This window comes from Lynx rufus, unplaced genomic scaffold, assembly GCF_022079265.1.
Source record: "Lynx rufus isolate CCGP_SWC_20201006 ecotype Redwood Valley unplaced genomic scaffold, mLynRuf1.p SCAF_7, whole genome shotgun sequence".
NCBI classification, from domain to species: Eukaryota; Metazoa; Chordata; class Mammalia; order Carnivora; family Felidae; genus Lynx; species Lynx rufus.
This window is the reverse complement of record NW_025814889.1, coordinates 78,049,399-78,074,349: the sequence shown is the minus strand read 5'-3', so window position 1 is coordinate 78,074,349 and position 24,951 is coordinate 78,049,399. Positions and strand designations below refer to the sequence as shown.

The 24,951-nt window shown below is 42.6% G+C and overlaps 1 protein-coding gene across 1 annotated transcript in view; it reads right to left on the bottom strand.

Moving 5' to 3' along the window:
* Positions 1–427: 427 nt before the first annotated feature.
* The window catches only part of SLC4A8 (solute carrier family 4 member 8), a 60,322-nt gene continuing 35,798 nt past the window's right edge, over positions 428–24,951 (bottom strand). Inside the window, exons 16-24 of the mRNA XM_047066356.1 lie at positions 22,868–22,981; positions 20,331–20,492; positions 19,187–19,438; positions 15,507–15,575; positions 14,048–14,221; positions 10,857–10,994; positions 4,568–4,659; positions 2,318–2,413; positions 428–800 (exon numbers count right to left, since the gene is read on the bottom strand). Of these exons, the coding sequence (XP_046922312.1) occupies positions 428–800; positions 2,318–2,413; positions 4,568–4,659; positions 10,857–10,994; positions 14,048–14,221; positions 15,507–15,575; positions 19,187–19,438; positions 20,331–20,492; positions 22,868–22,981 (1,470 nt within the window). The remainder of the gene's footprint in view (positions 801–2,317; positions 2,414–4,567; positions 4,660–10,856; positions 10,995–14,047; positions 14,222–15,506; positions 15,576–19,186; positions 19,439–20,330; positions 20,493–22,867; positions 22,982–24,951) is intronic.

Genomic DNA, 24,951 nt, shown 5'->3' with positions numbered 1-24,951 from the left:
ATACATCTGTCAACTGAAAGAAATTCATGATGATGAAGAAACCACATGGCTGAAGGTGGTTTTGGTCCATTGAGTTGATGACGGTTCGCTACTAAGGCAGCTAGGGAGACATTATGTAAGCACTTGGATCTCTCCAGGAGTGGAATCAGAATGCGTCCTCAAGAGACAGCGGCAAGACATGGATGTTTCCACAACGTGGCCAGTAAAAACACCTTATCTCTTTTTCTGCTCACAAACAACTATCATCAAACCTTTCGCAGGTGTCTAGAAAGCAGACACCACGACAACTCTTCAGGCTAGGAAGTCCTTCCTAGTGTCTAAACCAACTCCTTCTGTAGCAATCGAAGCTCGTTCTCTTGGTCTATCCTTAACGAAACCAAGAGAAGCTGCTCATCCTCGATTTCCCCCGACCTTCTTCCTGTCTGAGCTAAACAACTCCGGTGTCCCTCATGGCCCTTTCATCATCCAAGGCTCTCGCCGAGTCACACAGGCTGCTGCTAGGGAGCGATAAAGATGCTTCCGAGGCAGAGGCATCTTCTGGCTGTGGTGGTGGGCCCCTGCCGATGCCCAGGTTGCCGACCGTCCTAACGGCAGACGCTCCTGACAGCCTCTGGGTCTGACCAGCATCCCCCAGAGTAGGCATCAAACCCAGGCCCGGGGCTGCCTGGGAGCCTGCAGATTCTACAGGGCGGGAGAGCCTTCCCTTTCCTCTCTGCTCTCCTCCTACTCCCCCATCCCATCCTTTAGGAAGAGGGAACCCATCGAAGGAACCCTCAGCGGCAGCATGGATCCATATGGCTCTGTTCACCAGCAGAGAGTTTCAGAGAAAATGTCTGGAAAATGGGAAGCTGGGTCTTCACTGGTGGCAATTCTGAAGAGAAAGAGAAAGGAAGAAGTACCAACAGGAGGTGGTCTTCTGCTTCACGTCCACATCTGGTGACTGGCTGCTGGTATGGGGATAGCTGGGTGCCCTCCAATGCACAGCACGGGTAACTGAATGCTTCGGCATGGCTTTGACATGACCACGGGCAGGGCCAGACTCGGTCTTGCTTCTTCTCTGAGAGACTCACATCTTCTCTGTAACCAGAACTTCCCTGAGGCACCTCACGGCCCAAATCTTCCTTCCCAGCAAAGACTTTTAGTTGAAGAGACTGAATAAAAGTGTTACAATTAGACAAAAAGGGAACACATGATTCATTCCTGCTTTTAACACAACACTTTGAAGATGTCACCACAATTTGGATCTGGCTATATTTTAAGTTCATTTACAAGTAGACTAGTTCTCAACTAAAAATAACCATGTGCGTTATACATTTCGACAGCTGCCTGGATTTTCCTCTGAAGGAAACAAGATTCTATATTTCACTCACATTCAGCACAGATTTATTTTAACCCATTCGATGAAGAAATAACCTCCCACTACCACCCACTGGTGGCTGTGACTTTTCAAAGTACTTCAGCTCCTCCTCAGAGCATTCTTATGAGTGAGGCAGTTATTATTATCCCCATTTTACCGCTCAGTAAACTGAGTGCCAGGAACAGTAGCCTACCGGGTTACACACGGAATAAACAGTTAGACCAGGCCCCCTAATTCCTGGCCTACTGCTTTTTTTTTTTTAACTAGAAAAGTTTCCTTTAATAAGAACTAAGATTTTGCCTTTAATTAAAGGCTGACTTCTTAAAATGGTGTGTGGACTAAATTATTCAAGTAGTTTGGGTACATAGCCACCCTCGCTCGGTGCAGGCAAAGATGCCTCAAGTCCTTGCATTTTCTTCAGCAACCTGATTAAACTTGATCTATGCTATTGGCAAATGATACACAGAATTTTCATTTCCAAAATCGGAAACCTGTTTATAGTTTAATATTTCAAATCTTTCCTTGGCAACAGTTCTCATTATGGAATGACTGAAATAGGTGAAGTCTGTATTGGCATGATCGACACTCTCTGGGCATTCTGGCCATTTTCCAGTTTGTGTGGTTCCGGTAACCAGAGAGATTTTGAAATGAGAACTTTTGGAAAGAGGGTTCAGGTGACTAGCTAGAGAAAGGCAATGTACGCATCCACATACTCCTTGGTTTGGGGGCTGGCTGTGTAAATGGGCAGCTCAAAACAGCACATCGGTGCAAATAGTTAAAAAAACATTTTTTTCCTTTTCTGAGGCATATAGCAATTCGCCTGGGGTTAGGCCCCAGTCCCGGAAGGGATATTTTTTAGACAAATTTAATTTTACAACTTAGATATATTTTACTTTCAACATGATTGCTATTTTTAAAAGCACGAAATAAACAAAAATCAGCAACTATAGTTCTCTTTACCTCTTCTCCTTTGTATTTCCAGAGTTCATACTGAGAGCTTTCCAGACCGTAGTTTTAGGCATTTCATCAGATATATTAATCTCAGAGGGGTCACATCTGAAATCAATGCTTAGGACAATAAACATAGGACACACAAATAAAATACGTATCTCAGTCTATAGTGATCACACCCCACCAGGCGGGAAAGAGTAGGTCTGAGGGGGCTCAGCTAACAGTTCTCAGCAGCACCAGGAGCCAGGTGGTTGGAATGTAGAGAGGCAAGGTGGCCCACGAGGTGGTGCTGAGGGCTGGGCTGCTGTGCCACGTGGCAGGCAGCCGTGCCACCGCCATCCTGCCCTGACAGTGCTATGATGTCAACAGGAGCCTCAGGAGCCACCCCCTACTGAACGCTCGCTGTGTGCTAGGCTCGCTGTGTGCCGGGCATGGGGCTAAGCAGTCTTCGTTGGTTTTCTCACTTACATGGCCAAATGCTTGCCATTTGTAGTTAACAAAGCACTCGTTACAGTATCTTCACTATCAATCAGAGATGATTAACATCCTCATTTTGAAGGTACAGAAACCAAAGCTCTCAGAACTAAGTGATCACCCAAGGTCAAATGTCAGTAAGAGGACAATCAAGGCCTTGAATCGAGTCCTTGGTCTCCTAGAAGCCCAGAGTACTAGGAAATTTTCTACAAGCCAGTCTCTTTTTAAAGGGCCAAAAGATGGGGCGCCTGGGTGCCTCAGTTTGTTCGGCATCCGACTTCAGCTCAGGTCGTGATCTCATAGCTCCTGAGTTCGAGCCCCATGTCGGGCTCTGTGCTGACAGCTCAGAGCCTGGAGCCTGCTTCGGATTCTGTGTGTCCCTCTCTCTCTCTTTCTACCCGTCCCCTGCTAGCACTCTGCCTGTCTGTCTCTCTCAAAAATAAATAAACATTAAAAAAAATTTTTTTTTTTAAAGTCAAACTCCTAGGAACAGACAGTGGACTGGTGGTTACCAGAGGCTGGGCAGGTGGGGTGGAAGGGGAGATAGTGATCAAGGGGTATAAATTTGCAGTTATAAGGTGAATAATTTTTAAAGACCTGTATACAGCATGGTGACCATAGTTGATAGTAATGTACTGTATACTTGAAATCTGCTAAGAAAGTAGATGTCAAGTGTTCTCACCACAAAATAAGGAATGATAACTATAAGAGGTAATGAATATGTTATTACTTTGATGACAGTAACCATTTCACAATGTGTCCAGATATCAAAACACCATGTCGTGCACCTTAAATATATTTTTTTATTTGTCAAAAGTAAATAAATCAAAATTGAAAAAAAAAAATCCCAGCGACGTGACTTTCCCCATCTTCCCCTCAGTATAAACCACAATGGATTCAATGATTTGGCAATAAATTATCCAGGATCTAGATGACCCTGATCCCCTCTCTCTTCCTTTTCTGCCCCCTCTCAGCCTCTGGGCTTCTTTCAGCTTATGTGTACCTCTTCCACAGTGGAAACAAAATGCCGGGAATAAAACCACTAACGGACCAATTTAGTGTCCCGTGTCCGTGGTGAGCAATAGCTTAGCTAGAGAAGGCAGCTAAGAGCCTTGGCAGAAATTAAGGAATTTGGGGGACCCCAGTTTGGTTCCCCCTTGGCTCCTAGGACCACAGATGCCATGAGTCAAACTGAAGGGGCTGCCTCTGCCCCTCGACAAAGGCTTGCCCAAGCATAGGAATTCCACACCCCCCAGGCTGAGGACTCTCTGGAAACAAAGGCCATATCCTATTCATCTCCGGAAAATGGCAGAGAAAGGCAGAGGGAGCACTGATCTGATGAATACAAAGACTAGGGTTTGTCTCTTAAACTTTCTACTTAGCAGCACTGTGACCTTGGGGAAATTACCTAAACCCCTCCAAGCCTCAGTTTCCTCATTGGACAAATGTGGATAATGAGGCTTTTATCAGAGAGCTGCTGCAAAGATCAAATGAGAATACATAAGTAAAGCTTCCAGCACAGTCCTAGCACAGAGAAGACGCTCAGTGTGTGGGCTCCCTTACCTCTGTTCTCCTTTCCCAGCATCTGGGGTGGTACCTGGCGTCTAGCAGGTGCTCAGTAAAGCATGGAAGGAAAAGGTGTTTTCCCAGGTTGGAATGGAGAGGCTGAACGTTAGCTCTTTATACCAGTGATCGCATTTGTGACCACCCCCCACCACAAAGCCAGATTGTTTCTAGAACAACCAAAAAAACAGTCAACGCCTTGTGGAGTTTGGGGAGTTTTACCTGAAACTGTTGTTCTTTCCAGGACTACTTAGTAACTTCCTGCTCTCTAAGGGGAACTTGTCTCCCCCCATTTCTAGCATCTTCTCAGCCTCCTGCAAGAGAAGAAGACATTATATCTGAGACCAAGGAAAACCATGAGTCTACACCACCCATTTTTCTCTTACCACAATTTCTACCTAATTTCTCTCACATTTATTATGAAAGAGTGTAATTATTTTCTTTCATAGATCTGACTCATCACAAAAAAAAGACAACCAGATATTTGTACCTGCGGAATAGTGTTTTTTAAAAGAAGAAAGAAAATGAATCTGAATAAGCCTCTAGATCCAACTACCAATTTACTAGAAACATAGGGGACAGAAGAACATGTTAAATGACACCAAGGGACATAGGTAGTAAAATCTAAATGGTGGGAAATCCTACAGGTCAGAGGCCTAGTTTCTTCAACAAAAAGAAAAAAAGATAGAAAGGGACCCCTAAAGAAATTTGAGGAACATATCAACCGCTGCAATATTTAGGCCTTATTTGAATCCTGAGTCAAACAGATTATTAAAAAAAATAATAAGGCAATTGGGAAATATGAATACTGACTGTTCTTTCTACTTTTGCATTTATTTGAATGTTCTATAACAAAATGTTGTCTTAAAAAAGAATCCCACTAATTTAAAGAAAATAATTACAGAGAAAAAAATACAAAGATGTTTGAAGTAGTATATTTAATAATATATCCTAAAACAGCTGTAAATTTTCACAAGGGAAGAAAGTTTAATTATGAGAAAACACTATAGAATATTATGCAGCCATTAAAACAATAAATATGATTATTATATAGACACATAGAAACATGAAAGTGTCATGAAATCAAGATGAGAAGAAAAAAACAGAAAAAAGTACCTCCCCCACACAAATAAACAATTATTACAGTTACATGAAAACTATGTTAAGGACGTAAAGAGAACATAAAGAAATGAACATAAATATTGGATGCTGATGTGAAATTTTGGGGTGAAGTCTTCATTATTTTTCTTTCATTTCATTTTCGAAATAACTTTATAAAGTAAACCATGTATTAACAAATACATATTGGGGCGCCTGGGTGGCTCAGTTGGTTAAGCGTCCAACTTCGGCTCGGGTCGTGATTTCCCAGTTTGTGAGTTCGAGCCTTGCGTCAGCTCTGAGCTGACAGCTCGGAGCCTGGAGCCTGCTTCAGATTCTGTCTCTCCTTTTCTCTCTCTCTGCCCTTTCCCCGCTCATGCTCTGTCTCTCTCTGTCTCTCAAAAATGAGTAAACATTAAATGTGAAAAAATAATTTAAAAAAATACATGTTTACTTCAGAAACTTTGCAAAAATATGGAGTAGAATGTTTACCAGCCACTTCAAACTTAACATCCCAAAGAGACGCCTTGGTTTTTCTCCCAAACCTGCTTCATAAGTAGCATGACCGCTCAACCAACTGTTCATGCCAAAAATCTAAGAGTTGTCCTTGATTCCTCTCATGCTTGCTATCCATTAGCAAAGCCTGTCAACTCTGTCTTCCAAATAAGTCCCAAACCAGCCACTTCACCACTTCTCCCCTAATGTAGGCCACCTTCACCTCTTGCTTGAGCTATTGTCACAGACTTCTAACTAGTGTCCTGCTACCTCTCTCCCTTACAGGCTCCCTGGCTTTCTTGTATTCCTTAAGCACACTGAGCTCATTCCTGCTTCAAAACCTTGGCATTTGCCATGCCCCTGGCCTAGAATGTTCCTACTCCCAGATAGTCTCACGACTTGCCCTCACTTTATTCAGATTTCAGCTAGGATGTGTCCTTAGAGTCCTCCCTGATCACCCTAAATAGAGTAACTCCCTCACCCCTTACTTTCTTCTTAAAACATATCACTACTGGGGCACCTCGGTGGCTCAGTTGGCTAAGCATCTGCCTTTGGCTCAGGTCATGATCTCGAGCCCTGTGTTGGGCTCTGTGCTGACAGCTCAGAGCCTAGAGCCTGCTTTGGAATCCATGACTCCCTCTCTCTCTGCCCCTCCGCCACTCATGCTCCGTCTCTGTCTCTCAAAAAAAATAAATGTTAGGGGCGCTTGGGTGGCTCAGTCGGTTAAGCGTCCGACTTCAGCTCAGGTCACGATCTCGCGGTCTGTGAGTTCGAGCCCCGCGTCGGGCTCTGGGCTGATGGCTCAGAGCCTGGAGCCTGCTTCCGATTCTGTGTCTCCCTCTCTCTCTGCCCCTCCCCCATTCATGCTCTGTCTCTCTCTGTCTCAAAAATAAATAAACGTTAAAAAAAATTTTTTTAAATAAATAAATAAATGTTAAAAAAAAAATTATGGGAATGCAAGCTGGTGCAGCCACTCTGGAAAACAGTATGGAGGTTCCTCAAAAAGCTAAAAATAGAACTACCCTACGACCCAGCAATTGCACTACTAGGCATTTATCCAAAGGATACACTTGTGCTGTTTCGAAGGGACACATGCACCCCCATGTTTATAGCAGCACTATCAACAATAGCCAAAGTATGGAAAGAGCCCAAATGTCCATCGAGGGATGAATGGATAAATAAAATGTGGTATATATATACACACACACACACACAATGGAGTGTTACTCGGCAATCAAAAAGAATGAAATCTTGCCATTTGCAAGCCATTACATGGATGGAACTGGAGGGTATTATGCTAAGTGAAATTAGAGAAACACAAAAATCATATGACTTCACTCACATGAGGACTTTAAGAGACAAAACAGATGAACATAAGGGAAGGGAAACAAAAATAACAAAAACAGGGAGGGGGCAAAACAGAAGAGACTCATAAATATGGAGAACAAACTGAGGGTTACTGGAGGGTTTGTGGGAGGGGGGATGGGCTAAATGGGTAAGGGGCACTAAGGAATCTACTCCTGAAATCATTGTTGCACTATATGCTAACTAATTTGGATGTAAATTTTAAAAAATAAAAAATAAAGTTTAAAAAAATTAAAAAAAAATATCACTACTTAAAATTTTATATAAATCAGGAAATAAATGTATGTATGTACATATGTATGTATGTACAAGCATACCTCAGGGATATTGTAGGTTTGGTTCCAGACTACCACTATAAAGCAAAGCAAAGCAATTTTTTGCTTCCCACTGCATGTAAAAGTTACGTTTGTGCTATACTATAATTTATTAAGTGTCTAAAAGACATGAGGTCTAAAAACAACGTACATGCCTTAATGAAAAAATACCTTATCGTTAGAAAATGCTAACCACCATCTAAGCCTTCAGTGAATCATAAATACTAATCACATATCACCATAAAAATATAATAATAATGAAAAAGTTTGAAATACTGCAAGAGCTCCAAAGTATGAGACAGAGACACAGAGTGAGCAAATGCTGTTGGGAAAATGATGCTGATGGATTCACTTGATGCAGGGTTTCCACAAACCTCCAATTTGTACAAAACACAATATTTATGAAATGCAATAAAGTGAAGCATAATAAAACAAGGTAAGCCTCTGTGTGTGTGAGTGTGTAATTTTTAAATTTTGTTTATAGAGTTTTGGGATGCTTGAAAACTTCACATTTTGTGTAGTGATTTTCAGCAATCTTTAAAGTTTTCCTCCATTGCTTTTGTGCATCGAATTGTTAAAGCTTATTTAATAATAGAAAACACAGGGCGCCTGGGTGGCTCAGTCGGTTGAGTGTCCGACTTCAGCTCAGGTCATGATCTCAGGGTCCGTGAGTTTGAACCCCACGTCAGGCTCTGTGCTGACAGCTCGGAGCCTGGAGCCTGCTTCAGATTCTGTGTCTCCCTCTCTTTCTCTGCCTCTCCCCTGCTCATGCTCTGTTTCTCTCTGTCTCAAAAATAAATAAAAACATTAAAAAAATTTAATAACAGAAAACACATAGAACAATGTAACAGAATTAAGTGTCCAGAAATAAACCCATGCATATCCAACAAGGGAGCCAAGAGCCTTTGGTGGAGAAAGGACAGTCTCTTTAATAAATGTTGCTGGGAAAACTGGATATTCATAAGCTACACCATTCACAAAAATCAACTCAAAATGTTATTAAACACTTAAATGTAAAACCTGAAGCAGTAAAACTCCTTGAAGATAGGGAAAAGATAGGGAAAAGACTCTGACATTGTTCTTGGCAATGATTTTGTGGATACGACACCAAAAGTACAAGCAACAAAAGCGAAAATAAATAAGTGGAATGACATCAAATTAAAAGCTTCTGTGCAGCAAAAGAAATAGTCGATAAAATGAAAAGGCAACCTATGGAATGGGAGGAAATATTTGTAAACCATAGATGGTAAGGAGTGAATACCATAGATGGTAAGGAGTTAACTCCTGGTAAGGAATTAATATCCAAAATATATAAGGAATACATACAACTCAATAGCAATAATAATAATAATAACCCAATTTAAAAATAGGCAAAGGGGGGCGCCTGGGTGGCGCAGTCGGTTAAGCGTCCGACTTCAGCCAGGTCGCGATCTCGCGGTCCGTGAGTTCGAGCCCCGCGTCGGGCTCTGGGCTGATGGCTCAGAGCCTGGAGCCTGTTTCCGATTCTGTGTCTCCCTCTCTCTCTGTGCCTCCCCCGTTCATGCTCTGTCTCTCTCTGTCCCAAAAATAAATAAAATAAAACGTTGAAAAAAAAAAAAATTAAAAAAAAAAAAAAATAGGCAAAGGACCTAAATAGACATTTTTCCAAAGAAGATATACAAATGGCCAGAAAGCACATGAAAAGGTACTCAACATCATTAATAATTAGTGAAATTTAAATCAAAACCACAATGTGGTATCACCCTACACCTGCCAGAATGGCTATTATCACAAAGACAAGAGATAAGTGCCGGTGAGGATATGGAAAAAAGGGATCTCTTATGCACTGTTGGTGGCAATGTAAATTGGTGCAGCCACTATAAAGGTTCTTCAAAAAATTAAAAATAGAACTACCATATGATCCAGCAATCCCACTTCTGGGTATACATCCAATGGAAATGAAATTACTATCCTGAAGAGATATCTGCAGCCCATGTTCACTGCAGCATGATTCATAATAGCCAAGGCATGGAAACAACTGAACTGTCCATCAGTGGATGAACGGACAAAGAAAAGGTATATATATACAATTGAATATCATTCAGCCATAAAAAAAGAAGGAACTCTTGCCATTTGCAACAACATGAATGAAACTTGAGGGTATCATGCTAAGTAAAATAAGCCAGAGAAAGACAAATACTATATGATCTCACTTACATGTGAAATCTAAAAAAAAAACAAAAACAAAAACAAAAACAAAACTGAAGTCATAGAAACAGAGAATAGACTGGTTGTTGCTGGGGTGGGGGAAAAGGGTGAAGGTGGTTGAAGGGGACAAACTTTCAGTCATAGGACGAGTAAGTTCCGGGGATGTAACGTACAGCATGGTGACTATAGTTAACAATGCTGTGTTGTGTATTTGAAAATTGCCGAGAGAGTAAATTTTAAAAGTTCTCACCACACACACAAAAAATGTGACTATGTGAGGTGACAGATGTGTTAGCGAACCCTACTGTGGTGATCATTTCACAATATATACCTATATCAAGTCGTTATGCTGTATACTTTAAACGTACATAGGGCTATGTGTTTATTATATCTCAATAAAGCTGGAAAAAATAATACAAGAGTTCAAAAACTCAAGATATTAGAAAAAATGCCATTTAAAATGCATTTCAAAGGACCCTATTTCAGGCACTAACTGTATTTGGAAACACTTTCCGGCTCATTCATTTCTTGGTCTGGGATTTTTGTTTTGCTACACATCCATTCTTGGCACGTACAGGCCATTGATTGAGGGTCCATTGTATGGACAGCAGATGCCAAGCGCTGAGGGAAATGAGGAAGGACAGAAAGTCCTATGCAAGTTGTCTTTGCATGGTGCCAACCACAATACCATCTGCCATTAGGTACATGACAGATAATAGGTTTTGTATAGTTGTCAAATTAGGCCTTTTAGGAGAACACGAACCCTTAGATCTGATAATAAGAACAGACTCTATGTTCATATTGTAAGCATGAACCTGGTGAGTAGACTGTAGACAAAGGGAAACACAACGGGTTATCGTGTCTAAAAATAAAGGACAGATAGGGACAAGAATCCTTGCTCCATTCTCGGCTAAAAACATCTTTGGAGTAATCTTCCCAACTCCTAAATATAACCCCTGGGATTCTAGACATGCTGACTTCTCATGTGGCCCTTCCTATGTTCTGTAATTTGAAGCTGCCCCCAAGTGTACAGTTGGTCCAAGAACTACGACCTCTTCCTCCTTGGCCTTCTTTTTGGCATCGTCCAGCTTCTTCTTTTTACTTTCAGGCATGAGATCATCTAACCAGCTCAGCTCTCGTTTAGAGAAACAGAGATCCATGACTTTCCTGACAAAGACCAATGCCAAAACCTGAAGAAAAATAAAGACAGGGGATGAAAAGAGCTCATTTTCTTCCCGGAGTTAAAAGCAACGTCTTATCTTCACAGCACACTAGGACATGTCAAGGAAAATCAAACTAATAATAATAATTAATAATAATAATAATAATAATTGCCTGTTACTGAGTTCCTTATTTGTACCAGATACTAAATATTCACCTTCGTGTTTTATACACAATATTTTATTAAACTATCATAACAACCCTACAACTTAGAAAGCAACCAACTTAATTCCCTCCTTGAAAAGAGAAACCCTTCATCTTCAGATGGCCCTAAGAGTTGCCCTTCCCTGTCACAGGATGAGCAGGAAGGGTTGCTGGGCAGCAGTGGGCTGGAAAGCCTTTGCGGGAGCACAGCTATGGTGAGGCCAGCTGCACCCAGCCCAAGCATGCCTCACCATGGGATGAAGGGACCTTGAAGGATCACCTCAATTCCCTCTGATCCTCTGCCTATACATTTCCCTGCAAACTCCTTGCTTTATGCCTGCATCATGAATCACTAGTGTTTTTTGTCTCCGCCCTCTGGTCTGGCCTGACACTCATTTTATAAATGAGGATACTGAGGCTCAGGGATTAGAAAGTGACTTGCCTCCAATATCTGACAGCTAATTTCCTCAATTTTACAGGACAGGGTGTATCAACTGCTGTTCCACTTTTTTTCCCCCATAAAAGGCCATTTTTTCCAAAGGGGAATTCATAATAACCCAGAATGACCTGCCTGGATTGACAGGTGCTCACTAGCTACATCTGGTGGCTTAGGGAAGGAATGAGGCAAATCAGGCTTACTACCTTCAATCATATTTCTCCCTCATTTCCATAACTATTTCCCCAACAAATCCAAAATTGATGGTATCCCTCCCAAGAAGTTGTCAGGAATTTGCTGTTTCTTTAACCAAATGGTCAACCCCTGAATATAACACTTAAATGCAGAAACCTATGTGTACTCTGACAAAATTGAGAAACCCATCAGGAGGTATATATGCAGAAGATTAGAGAAAAAGAATTCCCTGACCCTAGTTTCTTCACCTTTGAATATTCTCCGAGTAAGACAGAGCTCAAAAGTCCCTAAACAAATACCAAACATTAGCCTCATTGACTTTTCTCTCTAGAGGCCCACCCTTTGGGTAGTTTTCAAACAGCCCACAATTCTCAGCGTCCCTGTGACACAGGGTGAGCCAGAGAGAGGAGGCAACAGGAGGAGAAGATGAGACAGTGTGCTGGTCAGGTGGCAAGAATTTCATCACCATCCCAGTGGCAGGAAGCAGCCTATCACCTGTTACATCATACACAGTTCAGCTTCCCTGGTCCCTTTTCCAAAGCCTCTGCTTCAGTTCGAAAGAAGGTACGGATGTCCCAGTCACTTATCAGTGATGGACCAACCTCTTCCTCTCTTCCAGTGGCTTAAAACAATGCATTTCCACCACTTTAGACACTTCTGACTGTAATAAATTCTAAACTGGAACTATAATATGCAAATTATTATAAACATGAAGAATCCTCTCCATGTCAGATTCATGAGAGAGAAGACAGAGAAAGAGAGAGAGAGGAAGGAAGGAAGGAAGGAAGGACGGAAAAAAGGAAGAAGGAAGGAAGGGAGGGAGGAAGGCAGGCTGACGGACTTGAAAGTAAACATGGCAACCTGCTACACACATGTATTCACACCTCAAAGTCCCCAAATAATACTGCTCCTGCAAAAGACAAACAAAAAACTCACCATTAATGAGGGATTCATATCCAGAATATACAGAGAACTCCTAAAACTCAACAACAACAAAAAATCTGATTTAAAAATGGGCAAAAGGGGGCGCCTGGGTGGCTCAGTTGGTTGAGAGTCTGACTTCAGCTCGGGTCATGATCTTGGTGGTTCACGAGTTCACGCCCCGCATCGGGCTCTGTGCTGACAGCTCAGAGCCTGGAGCCTCCTTCAGATTCTGTGTCTCCCTCTCTCTCTGTCCCTCCCCTGCTCATGCACTGTCTCTCTGACTGTCTGTCTCTCTCTCAAAAATAAATAAAAACATTAAAAACGTTAAAAAATAAAAATTAAAAATGGGCAAAGGACTTGAAAAGATAGTTCTCCAAAGAAAATATACAAATAATCAATAAGCACATGAAAAGATGCTCAGCCCCACTAGGAAATGCAAATCAAAACCACAATGAGATAGCACTTCACACCGGTGAGGATGGCTGTTATCAAACAACAACAACGACAACAACAACAACCGAATGAACAAACAAACCAAACAAAAACCCCTCAAACAGAAAACAAACATTGGCAAATTGGAACCCTGTGTACTGCTGGCAGGAATATAAAATGATGCGACTGTTCCTCAAACAAGTAAAAATGGAATTACCATATGATCCAGCAGTCCACTTTTAGGTATATACCTCAAAGAACTGAAAGTGGGAGCACAGATATTTGTACAATTCATGTTTACAGGAGCATTATTCCCGATTGCCAAAAATCGGGAGCAATCCAAGAGTCTATCAACGAACAAACAGATAAACAAAATGTGGCATATACATATATACGTATATATACATAGATACACACATACATATATGTATATATACGTATATACATATATATACGTATATATACATAGGTACACATAGAGGAATATCAGTCAGCCTTTCAAAGAGAAATCCGACGCATGTTACAACATGGATGAGTCCCCGGAGGCATTATGCTAAGTGAAATAAGCCAGCTACAAAAACACAAATACTTTATGGTTCCACCCATACGAGGTACCTAGAGTAGTCAGAGTCATAGAGACAGAAAACAAAATGGTGGTTGCTGGGGACTAGGGGAGGGGGAATGGGGAGTCATCGTTCAATAGGTACAGAGTTTCAGTTGTGCCAGATAAGAATGTTCCGAAAACGTACAGTGGCAATGGTTGCACAGCAATGTAAGTACCTAATGCCACTGAACTATACGCTTGAAAATGGTTAAGATGGTAAATTTTATGTGGTGTGGGTTTCACCACTATTTTAAAAAATAAATAATAATAATTGTTTTAAAACTCACCATCATTGGGAAGACAATGGCAGCCGGAGAGGCCTTGATGACCCAGAGTAGGACAAGGCAGGTCAGCTGAATGAGGGTGAAGAGATGCACTTTGCGCAGGGGCACGTGCCGAAGGTAGATAAAATCTGGCTGGTGCTTTGCAGGCATCCCAAAGAGCTTCAGACGGTCAAAGAACTGAAAGGAGGGAACCGGCATGTATTTTCAGGAGGTTTCTCTGGGTCAGAAGCCTTGTCAGGCCCATTCTTGTCTCTTATAGCACCCGCTCTGAAAGGTAGGTAATACAGTTTCCACTGGACAGAATGGAAACTGAGTCTCAGAGAGGACAGGTAATTTGGCAAAGGGTTGGTAAATGACAGAATCAAAATTTAAATCCATCTTTTTTTTTTTTAAGATTTTTTTTTTAAAGTAATCTCTACACCCAATCTGGGGCTTGAACTCACAACCCTGTGATCGAGAGTCACGTGTTTTACCTACTAAGCCAGCCAGGCACCCCTAAATCCATCCTTTCTAATTCTAGAATCAGAAAATGTCTTTCTTCTATCCCACACTGGCTCCTGAGAGATCTTTCTCAGGGAGTGCTGAATACAAAATAAGCCAGTTCCATATTTCTGCTTAGTATCAAAACCAAATCTCCTACTTGTTCTTTGAGGAGTCTGGAGCTTTTCATTGATTATTTATAGTAAGAAAATAAAATAAAACTTTATAACATTCTGGAGATAGAATATATGACCAGCGTTATATTAGCAATAGGAAAACAGAGAGCTAGAGGGATTGAATAACCTGCTGAAGGTCACATTAAAACTCAGGGGGTAAGAGTGACCACTGGATATTCCATAAAAACAAAGAGGAACCAGCCACCAATAGAAGAAGAAACTAAGTTATCGTATCATCTGGGGTACCCAAATGATCAGTGCCCAGTCCGGATTTTCCATGCAGAGGACTCAGAGGAATGAGTTGATGGATGGGAAAAGGCAGAGTAGGGAAGGAAGTAATGTCTGCTTACCTGGAGCAGCCCCCACTACTGCCGATCTCTTCACCAGCAGACCCCCAGTTGAGCTCCCTCTCTCACACTATAGCCTAGCGCTAACACTAGTGTGGTCCATGTGTGGAAGCCAGTTTGGCTCTTGAAAAGCCTTTCAGATCTAAGTTACTAGCATCTGACAAAGCACCTAGCAGTTAATACATGCCCAATAATTGTCTGTTGAATAATTAATGGATGACGGGTACCCTGAAATCAAGCCAGGTCATCCTATAAGTCTCTGTACCATCATCATGCCAACTTGACTGTCCAAATGACTTAGCGAATGTCCAAAGAAATATCTAAAATAGCTTAACCAGTAAGACTAGGAAATAGTTTCTCAAGAATGGATGTGTGCTTTTCTGGGAGAGCTCTCCCTCCCTGGTCAGGACAGATGAGCTCCCAGTGCAAAAACACTGCCCTGGCAGAAGCATGCCATACCTGAATTCCTTGTAGAGAAGAGACTCCCATGTAGAGGAAAACTCCATAGAGTACTGGCATTGGGATAAACTGAAGACAAAAGGGCAGAAAGACCAGAAGTTAAATTTGGTGTCATAATGCACTCAATACTACATACACTTTTAAATCTCCAAGGAAACAAAGTCACAAAATCACCACGTAAACATTGCATTAGTTTCTGCTGCCTTGGCATGATTTAGAAGTAGAAGCAAAACCAGAAGCTGACAATGATAAAAATTATTTTGTTCTGAAATGAAATGATTACACATACGTGTAATCCAGCCCTAGTTAAATCCTAGGCCTCACATTTTATCCGTCAGGTTCTTTTTCCCCCATGGGGATGGGTAGACACACACACATCCCTCTTGTACAGAACCGGTACCTTTCAAATTTTTTCTAATCATACAAGCAATCATCTCAGGGATTTGGTGTACTTTAACATGGACTAAAAAGTTTCCTTTTTGCTAACCAGAGACTTGAGGGTAGAAATGGGGAGGTATCAGAGGGAGAATGATTTGGGGAGAAACAGCAACATTATATTGCACTTGAATATATATATGCACCTATCATATCACACCTAGCAATCTAGGTAATCTTCAAGGCAACTCTATGAGGTAGGGAAATGAGGCCTATGGAATTAAGGCAAGGGAAGTCTCATAGCTGAAGGCTAAACCTGACTTGCTTTTATTCTGAGGCTAAAGAACATTCTCAAACATAATTCTTCTCAGAACTAGAAAGTCCCCATTGGATTTTACGCTGTTTCAACTGTACAGTGAGTAGACATCTCAGTTTGGTGCTAACCTTGCTTGTCGGAACTACTGAATGGTTTTCTGAAAGAATCCTTCTGAGCCAGTTCTAGGAAGGCTAGGCAATGCCTACTCCCATGGCTTCGTGGTTACCTTCCTGGAGGAGCGGCAATCTTTGGGCTCCTCCAGATGGCAGGCAGACCAGAGGTGGGAGCAGGGGCTGGGCTGGGGACAGAGAGTAGAAGGGGGCAGGGGGTATGAGGAGAGGTGGCGAGATTGGGTGGAAAGTAAGGAGCCAGGAAGATGGTTCCAAATCCTTTCCCATTTCTCTCAGTTGTCACCCCTAAATAGCACTTGCAGTGCAGGCTGGGGTGATTGAAGATTCACCAAAAAAGAAGGGGAAAGGAGGCAAGGGAGCCAAGTAAGTGCTCCAGAATGTTTGGGGTTTGGCGTTACAGCCATAGAACTTTCCTTTTCACCCCATTTTTCCCAGACACAAGCCTTCCACCCACAAAACTAAATATTTTTTTCTCATGTTTGAGGTGTCTCCCATCTTTCAAAAAATCCTCTTTTAACCCCACACCTCACACCAGCCACTGCCTATTTTCCATTCCACTTCACAGAAAAATCTCTTGAAAGAGTTGTCTGCCCACGCTGTCTTTACTTTTCACCTCCTATTTACTCTTCACTCCCCTGTAATTCAGCCTCTGCCCTATCACTCCACTGAATCTGCTCTTGTCAAGTCATGTTAGGCCTCCTCATTGCCAAATCCAATGGCTTGGTTTAGTCTTCATCTTTCTAGACAGTTTCTAACCAATCCCTCCTTCTGGAAAAATTCCCCTCGTTTGGCTTCCCTGACACCACGCCCTCCTGGTTTCCCTTCTACCTTTCCGGCAGCTCCTTCTGAGTCTCTGTTGCCGTCTCCTCCTCTACCCAACTTCTAAATATTGGAGCTCCTTAGACTCTGCTCTTCTCTCTGGTCCTACTTCTGTTTTACATCTACCCTGCTCCCTGAGCGATCTGATCTACTCCCATGGCTTTCAATACCACTAACTGCTGTTGACTTCCACATTTATATTTTTAATCCAGAGCCTCCCTCGAGCTTTTTCACTCAGTTGCTTCCTGGATATCTCACCCAAAAACTGTCCATAGCCCCACCACCTCTCACAAAATCATTTCCTCCTTCAGGCAGTCTTCTCCATCTTAAATATCACTACTCTCCATCCAGATGGTCAAGTCCAAAACCTGGAAGGCATTTTGATCTTTCCATTTTCCACACTCCATTCCACATCCAGTCAACCAGCAAGATCCTTGGATCTGCCTCCAAGATACACAGAAGACATGCCTTTTATCCATCCCTACTACAACCTTCTTTAGCCAAGTCACCATCATCTCCCACCTATAATATAGCCTCACTAGTCTCTCTATTTTTCCCAACCCTAAAAACTTATTCTCTAGACATCGCCAGAGTGATCTTTTAAAAATACTAAATGGGGGAGGGGGGTGCCTGGGTGGCTAAGTTGGTTGGGTGTCCAACTCTTGATTTCGGCTCAGGTCATGATCTCACAGTTCATGGGACTGAGTGCCACATCGGGGTCCGCACTGACAATGTGGAACCTGCTTGGGATTCTCTTTTTCCCTCTCTCTCTGTCCCTCCCCGGCTTGCACGCATGCTCAAAATAAATAATAAATGTTTTTTAAAAAGAAAAAAAAAGTAATAAATAAAAATACTAAATAGATCCTGTCCCTTGCCTGCTAAAACTCTTCAAAGGTTACCTTTACCAGACTCAACAAGGCCCTGCACGATCTGCCCCCACCTAGTCTTCACTCTCATCTCATTGTGTTCCTGCCTTGAGCCACATGGCCCTGATATTTCTTTTTCTTTTTTAATTTTTTTAATGTTTTTATTTATTTTTGAGACAGAGAGAGACAGAGCATGAGCAGGGGAGGGGCAGAGAGAGAGGGAGACATAGAATCGGAAGCAGACTCTAGGCTCTGAGCTGTCAGACAGAGTCCGATGTGGGGCTCGAACTCACGGACCACGAGATCATGACCTGAGCTGAAGTCGGACGCTTAACTGACTGAGCCACCCAGGCGCCCCGGCCCTGATATTTCTTAGTATACATATCACTCCTTCCCATCTCAGGGCCTGCCTAGACTGCTTCTCTCCCTTCCCCCATGCCATCTCCCACCATCCATGGCATGACCAGTTCCATCTCATCTTAAATACCATCTCTGCAGAGAGGCCTTCTCCAACCACACGGACTAAAACAGCACTCCCTTAATTCTCTATAGCACCAGAGAGCACCAAATATTTCCATTAATCATTTATCATATTCTATAATTACTATGTTTGTTTTCTTTCTTTTCTTATCCTCCCCCTCCTCTTTTTTTTTTTAAGATTTTATTTTTAAGTAATCTCTACACCCAACATGGGGCTCGAACCCACCACCCCAAGATCAAGAGTCGCACCCTCCACTGACTGAGCCGGCCAGGCGCCCCTCGTTTTTGTGTTAACTAAATTCCTTTTTTTTTTTAATTTTTTTTTATGTTTATTTATTTTTGAGACAGAGAGAAACAGAGCATGAGTGGGGGTGGGGCAGAGAGAGAGGGAGACACAGAATCCGAAGCAGGCTCCAGGATCTGAGCTGTCAGCACAGAGTCCAATGTGGGGCTCGAACCCACCAACCGTGAGATCATGACCCGAGCCAAAGTTGGATGCTTAACTGACTGAGCCACCCAGGTGCCCCTCTTAACTAACTTCCTTAACTACATCTTATCTGCTTTACTCTGCTAGAGTTAGCTCTTTCAGGACAGATATTTGTACATGTATCTGTTTGACTATCACTGTATTCCCAGGATTCCTGACACAAATCAGGCAGTCAATATCCATCTAACGAGTGAATGAATAATTACCTTTAATATGGCCGTCATGAAGACTGAGCAGCCCATCAGCACAAAGATCATAAGGCCCGTCACTCTTTGTTCTCGGATGCCCAAGAACTTGGGTTGTTCTCCAGGAGCAGAGCACTCAGATTCTAGTTTGAGGCTGTTCACATGTGTGATGGACAGGACAGTTGCCGCCACAAACCAGGGCAAGCCCATGATGGAGCAGACACCCAGCATGATGGCCACCATCAGCAGGTCCAGGTGGTAGCCACAGCCTTTCTGTGGGGAAACAGAGTCTCTGTCACCACCAATGGGCTGGCTGTAGTGGGGCACAGAACAGTGAGCTAAGAGCCTCAGGCCCAAAACAGGAGGGAGTGTATGGGTAAGGAAGAAGGGGTCCAGATATCCCAGATGAGTCTTCCAGCCCCTCCTGGTTTGGAGGGAACAGAGAAGAAAAAGAGAAACCTTACCCTGTCATATACATGCCATATCCATTTTTCATTCAAGTGCCCCCAGATTTCACCCTGAGTCTCATGCATTCAAAGATTCATCCTTTCTTGGCAGAGTAACCAGAGGCCAAGGCACACCTTGACCATTCTAGTGGTAGACAATATAGGAGTTGGAGGTAAATGGCTCCACACAAACACCCCCAGATCCTTGCCAAATATGGATTTGCCTACTCTAAGTAAGGAAAGAACAGAGATGAAGGCATGAAGCCTCTCACCGATAAATGTGCTGGGCTCAAACCTACCTCCTTGGAATCCTTGGACTCAAGGTTCAGTCTGGAAACTCCAGTAAAGGACACCAATGGGAGAATACTTGACTCTCGGAAACAGTGGCCCAAGCCCTGACCTGAACCTCAGAAAGACAAGCCTGTATAGGGACCACAAGGAACTGTGCCCACCCACCTTCCGCACAGGTTTGAGAGGAAACTAACGGAGTCCAAGCTCCTTTCACACCATTTCATCATGTTCTACTCTGGTTTCATCTCCAAACCAATCTTTGTCACTAATTGAGGAATCAGAAACCTCTGGAAACATTTTATGAGCTCCTTCTATGACTGCTTTTATCCAGGTTCTATAGTTCCTTGTCTAAAGGGGCTTACCCTAAAAAAAAAAAAAAAAAAGTAACCGGCTACCATTCGTCCTTCTAGGTCAGAACTTTTTGTTACCTTGAGCTTGTGTTCCTTCCTGTTAATGATGACAGCTGTGATCTGCTGGTCCATGAATATTAAGATAGTACAGAGAAGAGCTGGGATAATTGCAGCTATCACAGTCCACCAGGGATTGGGGCCAATGGGACTAATAATCCACCCTCGATCATCTCTTGTTGGCTAAAGGGGAAAAAATAAAGTTTTGTTTTGTACTTTAACTATAGTCATTAGGGCAAAAGAGATTAAACTGAATCACAATATCCATATTGTTTTTACTCCTAAATGAGAATCCTAACAACAACAACAACAAAAAGTCAAGAAAGTAACTCCTTAGTAGCAACTTCTTAGGAAATCTATGACCTTGTTCCAAATCCTCTTTGAGTCAATCCTCGATTATCAACTTCCTGTGAAACACTCATTAATCCTTCACTTCCTGCCCCTACTCTCCAAACCCACCACCACCTTTAACTTAACATTAGCCCAAGTAAAATAACAAGTCTATTGCCAACAAAGAATTTAACACAATTATAATTAAAGCAAATATAAATAATTTAGAGTATCCTCCTCATTGCTCCCCTCCAGAAGCCATATAATGCATGTCTACAGCACAAATAAAGGCAAAGTAGAGCCAGTTGCATGGAATCTCATGGGCTTAGATTGTGTTGGCCCAGGGGCCTTCTCCCATCAGCAGTAAAACAGGAGCCCAGGTACTAGAGATTTGAGAGAGGAGCCCAAGACTACTGAACTTGGGGCTTGTTTAATCTAGGACCCTCTCCAACGCTCCTATAAGACCACTAATGTTCATAAATCTTATTCGGGTGTTCATGACATACCTAAACTCTCTTAGGGTACTTTTGACATCCTCAAACTCCCCCAGGTACTCTGGGGAAGAAAAGTTCCCCTTGTTTGGCAAGTAGTAATGGAAGATGAAAGGCTGGGCATACAAACTGGCTCAGAATTGAACCAAATTCAATGAACAAAGCAAAGACTGTTGCATCCAAAGTACTTGGTTCCCCATTGGTCGTGACTCTAGGATTCAAAGACTCTTCAACAATGTCACCAGATCCCAAATCATGAATGGGCTAAGTTCTGAAAGTTTATAGGATCTATGTCTCCTTAGTAACAATGTTCTATGTGACAGTTAAGTTCTTAGGCCAACACAAAAATTTACTAAACTCTGACTGACATTAACACATTAGTAATAGTACTAGCCTTCAGACTGGGTTTTCCTCACTGGGGGCCATGTGGTATAACAGGGAAGGAAAGAAGGAAGAAAATTTCTCCTCTGCTTCCTGAAAGCAAGGCCTGCCAACAAGCAGCATTGTCTTTGACATTCTCCCATTTTCCCTTCCCATCTCTCCCCTATCTCCTGGGGCCTTCTTCCCAGATGTCCCAGAAATTCAGCACTTTCTGACTATCTAAGCCTACCCATCAGGGAACCTTTCCAAGGACTGCTTAAGGTTCTCAAATTACTTATTTTTACACAAAATCCATTCCTCCTGGAGGGCTGACCTCAGCTAGGTATTAGAAAGAAAGCTGATTGCGCTCATTCACACAAAGGTGAGAATGACATATTCTCAGAAGAATTATATTTTTAACAAGGGTGTTTTTCAATCCACAAATTTCTAGCTGATGGCATTTCAGTGCATTTAACGAAATAAAATAAAAAATCTTCAGGCAATATGGAAAGAGATATTTTTAACCGGGCCTATTTCAGGGAGGGAGGGAGGGAGAAAGGGAAGACAAAGGCACAGGGTACAGGGATGTTTACAAGTCAAGGGCTGCCTTTCTTCCTGTCTTCTTTCTCTTCCCCAGCCTCTCCTGTTCTTCTCATCTTATGATTCTTCTCCAGTCACTGAGTATGCCCAGGCTTTCCCTCCCCTCTGGTCTGTGGGGCTCTATGGAACCCAGCTCAGCCTTCCCATCTTCTCTGTTACTCGGTGCCCCTACACTGAAACAGATCTGGAGTCCCCACATACAGATCATTTGTTTTAGTTCTTTTATGTATACATTTTCGGCAAAATATTGTAGATTGTAGAGAGTTATATAAAGAAACGATGAAATAGGGTTGAAGAGCTGTCCCGGTTACTCTGGTAGGAGCATTAGACTGTGGGTGAAGCCCCCAGGCCGGCTCACCTCTTCACAAGGCAAGATCCTGAAGGAGAGGGGCCAACCCTAATTTAACTTCTTACACCTTCCCAGTGCCCATACACAGCTGAAGCTCAAGGAAAGTGCTATTAATCAGACTTGTTCCAAGGACCCACATGTCCACTGTATGAGGTATGTATTTAAGTAAACATGCACATTCCACTATTGTAAATCTTAACTTTTCATTCATTAAACCACCTTAGATGTTCTGTTCTTGGAGTTTTGTGGCTGGAACTCAGCCAAGCCTTAAGAGTTTGCTCTTCTGAAAGGTAAGGCATGAGGGACAAAGTTTAGATTTCGGGGACTGCAGAACGCAGGATTAGGATATGGAAAGGCCTTTGAAATTCACTTGGGACCAGATTCTAGGAAACCACATGAGGGCACCAAGTACCCTGAAAGCTGTTTACCTTGAACACACTGGGAACTTGAAGTTTTGGTGATGGGATTCCAATCAAAAAATCAATAATCACCATTGTGAAGATAGTGAGGAAAACAGCAAAGTCACTCACCATGGAGCGTACCTGGCATGAGAAAGGATTGGAAAAGTGTTTTATTAGGCTCAATGCAGTAGAAGAGAATTTTGCATTGTAAAAGGTTTAAAAGTCCTCAGAAGAATGCTTTAATGTTATAATTGAATTAATACAACCACATGTAAACAACAGGAATATGTTAATATGCCCAAGTTAATACCCCCAAAGGGTGGATATGATGAGAGAGAATGAACCATTTGGCAAACTCTAATGTAACCACCCTGACTGGGAAGAGCTCTATTTGGAGCATTTGTGCTCAGGTCTGGGAAATAGTTCTGAGAACTTGGAATAAGATTTTCTGGGGCCAGTTAAGGTCCATTTGTACCAGCCAAGGGCCTTGGTGACAGCATCGACTCTTCTCCCTCATGCCCGACACCTCATCTACCTGCATCCAAGCCCTGTTGGCTCTACCTCCAGAACAAATCCCAGATCTGAGCACTTCTCACCACCTCCACTGTTCCTACCCAGACCAAGGTCACCATCAGCTCTTGTCTCTCTTAAGTACAGCAGACACTTGCTTCAGCCCCCCTTTAAAGCCATTGGACTGACTATACAAGTTGGATTATGTCAATCCACAAAAACCTTGAAATGGTTCCTCATTTCACTGAGATAAAAACCCAAAAGGCCTCAGCCTATGAGACCCACAAATTGAAATCATTAGAAGCCCAGCTTCTAACGCTCTCCCACTCGTTCACTCTGCTCCAGCCATACAGACCACTCCGTTGTGTATTTTCTTTTCTTTTTTTAAAAAAATTTTTTTAAATGTTTATTTATTTTTGACAGAGAGAGAGAGAGACAGAGACAGAGACAGAGCATGAGCGGAGGAGGGGCAGAGAGAGAGGGAGACACAGAATGGGAAGCAGGCTCCAGGCTCTGAGCTGTCAGCACAGAGCCCGATGCGGGGCTCGAACTCACAAACTGCGAGATCATGACCTGAGCCGAAGTTGGACACTCAACCGACTGAGCCACCCAGGCACCCCCCCCCCCCCAACTCTATTGTTTCTTAAACATCCCACCTTAGGGTCTTTGTACTTGCTTATCTCTCTTGTCTAGAATGCTTTTTCTGCAAGTAACTTCTTGGGTAGCTCCCTCACCTCCCTATGTCCATACAAAGATCACCTTCCCTATGAGATCTTCTCTGATGATCCTACTTGCAATTGGTCACCATTCTCTACTCCAGCACCACCTATGCTCCTTTTCTGCTTAATTTTCTCCATAGCAAAACAGATGAACATAAGGGAAGGAAGCAAAACTAATATAAAAACAGGGAGGGGAACAAAACATAAAAGACTCTTAAATATGGAGAACAGATGGTTACTGGAGGGGTTGTGGGAGGGGGGATGGGCTATATGGGCAAGGGGCATTAAGGAATCTACTCCTGAAATCATTGTTGCACTATATGCTAACTAACTTGGATGTAAATTTAAAAAAAATTTCTCCATAGCACTCATCACCATTTTGTGCCTAGGAGGACGTTATAGTTTAGTTCAGCTTTAATAAAATACAATGCCTCTAAAACGCCCAGTGTCTGCCTTAATCTGAACTTCCAACAGAGACAGAGCAAAATATATCTTAGCCAAAATATATCTTAACCTGACTTTGTTTTCCTTTGAAACCTGAGGTTTGCAGCTTCCTGGCCCTGGTTTTGTCAGTTCTCTTCTGAATGTTACACAATTCTCTGAACCTGTACCTGCCCCCACCATCATGAGCCATCTTGGGTCCATCTGACCATCCTGGGGCCCAGTGGCCCTTCCCTCCTCTGAACTCCTATGACCCCTTGCATCCCAGGTTGGCGCCCAACCCTTTACACTGTATCATATGGACCTGTACATTTCGTATATTTCTCCTTCCTATATGATGGCAGAGACCATGTTTTAAACTTCTATATCCCTGACAGCACTTAACCCAGGCCTCAGCAAGTAGCTAGTAGAGAACTACCCTTATTAACTATTTGTCCACAT